The sequence below is a fragment of the Merops nubicus genome, unplaced genomic scaffold (assembly GCF_000691845.1).
Source record: "Merops nubicus isolate BGI_N331 unplaced genomic scaffold, ASM69184v1 scaffold45770, whole genome shotgun sequence".
Lineage (NCBI taxonomy): Eukaryota > Metazoa > Chordata > Aves > Coraciiformes > Meropidae > Merops > Merops nubicus.
In genome coordinates, this window is record NW_008584382.1 from 325 (window position 1) to 1615 (window position 1291).

Genomic DNA, 1291 nt, shown 5'->3' on the forward strand with positions numbered 1-1291 from the left:
CGGGAATCGGGGTCACCCCTATCGTTTCTGTGCCCTTTCCAAAGGCAGCACCCGCCCGAAGGCGAAGGGGCCGCGCTCACCCTGCAGCAGGTACTCCTCGAAGAGCATGGCCGTGTCCCCCAGCAGCTCCAGCGGCCCCGCGGGCGAGCGTCCCCGGCCTCAGCCTCGCTCCTGCCGCCCTGTACTTTGCACGGGGCGCCCGGACGTGGCTCCGCACCTCTCTTATCTCCCAGCCTCGCCAGCACGGTGCCGATGGCGGCACAACGCCGTGTCCCCGTTCGCTCAGGGCTACTGCGGGCACCTGGGGCTGGGGGCTGGCCATGCTGCCCATGCAAGGACTGTTAGCCCTCATTTGGGGTTTAACGAGCTCTCGTGCTAGCCCTGTCCTGACGTGTGCCCTCACTGCAGCTCTGGGGAGAGGGAACACAAAAGGGGAGCGTACAGCAGAGTGGGAGTAGTATAAACCACAAGTCCTGCTCAGTGCCACCTTTTATTGTGCACACTCACCATCTCTGCCCTCAAGGCTCAGCTGAGCTTCATGGAGGATTTTGTGCATAGCAGCCACCCAGAGCGAGGCAGCACACAGGCAAATCCGCCTGGCTGGATGTGGCCCCTTTGGACACATCCCAGCAGTCGGTGAGCGGGGCGCAAAGCAGGGCACAGAAATCCCCATGGTGCCCAGGGCTGGGACCTGGCTGTGCTCCAGCACTGGCCCGGTGAAGGCAAACCCAGATGCACCTTCTCCAGTGGTTCTGAGGTGATGGTTATTAAACCAAATCCTGCCGCAGATGCTGCTTGTGCCATGAGCACCGGGACTAGGGGAACAACGTGCTGTATCTGCAGTCTCCACGGGCATACCGATGCCAGCCCGTGCTCCCCTCCTCCCATGTCCCCTGGCATCCCTGCTGCCCTCTCCAGCCCTGGCTGAGAAGCCGTGTCCCATGTTCCCGCGCCCCAGGACGGCCCATCAGCTCGGCGTTGGCGGCCGCCTTGGCCTGCAGCTCCTTCTCTCTGGCCAGGTCGAGCAGGATTTTCAGTACCTGGGTGGGGACGTCAAGTGACAGGGACACCTTTCTCGCCTTTTTCCCGGGAGCAGGTCTCTTGGCGGCTGGGCCCATCGGCCAGGGCAATGCTTTTCTTGCTGTCCCCTCCAGCAGCGGGAGGCTGGCTTTCTCCGGGTAAGACCCTTCCCCAGATCCATGGTCTCCTCTCCTCATTTCGGGGAGACCCGGCGACATCTCATGAGTGCCGTTGGTTTTGTGCCTCACCGGCTTGCCTCCGTCCTCAGCGC

At 63.1% G+C, this 1291-nt stretch overlaps 1 protein-coding gene across 1 annotated transcript; it reads right to left on the reverse strand.

The window, feature by feature from the left end:
• Window positions 1-815: 815 nt before the first annotated feature.
• UCN3 (urocortin 3) lies at window positions 816-1238 on the reverse strand. The gene has a single exon (XM_008943909.1). It carries the CDS (start codon window positions 1236-1238, stop codon window positions 816-818), a length of 423 nt encoding a protein of 140 aa, XP_008942157.1.
• Between the last annotated feature and the right edge of the window lie 53 nt (window positions 1239-1291).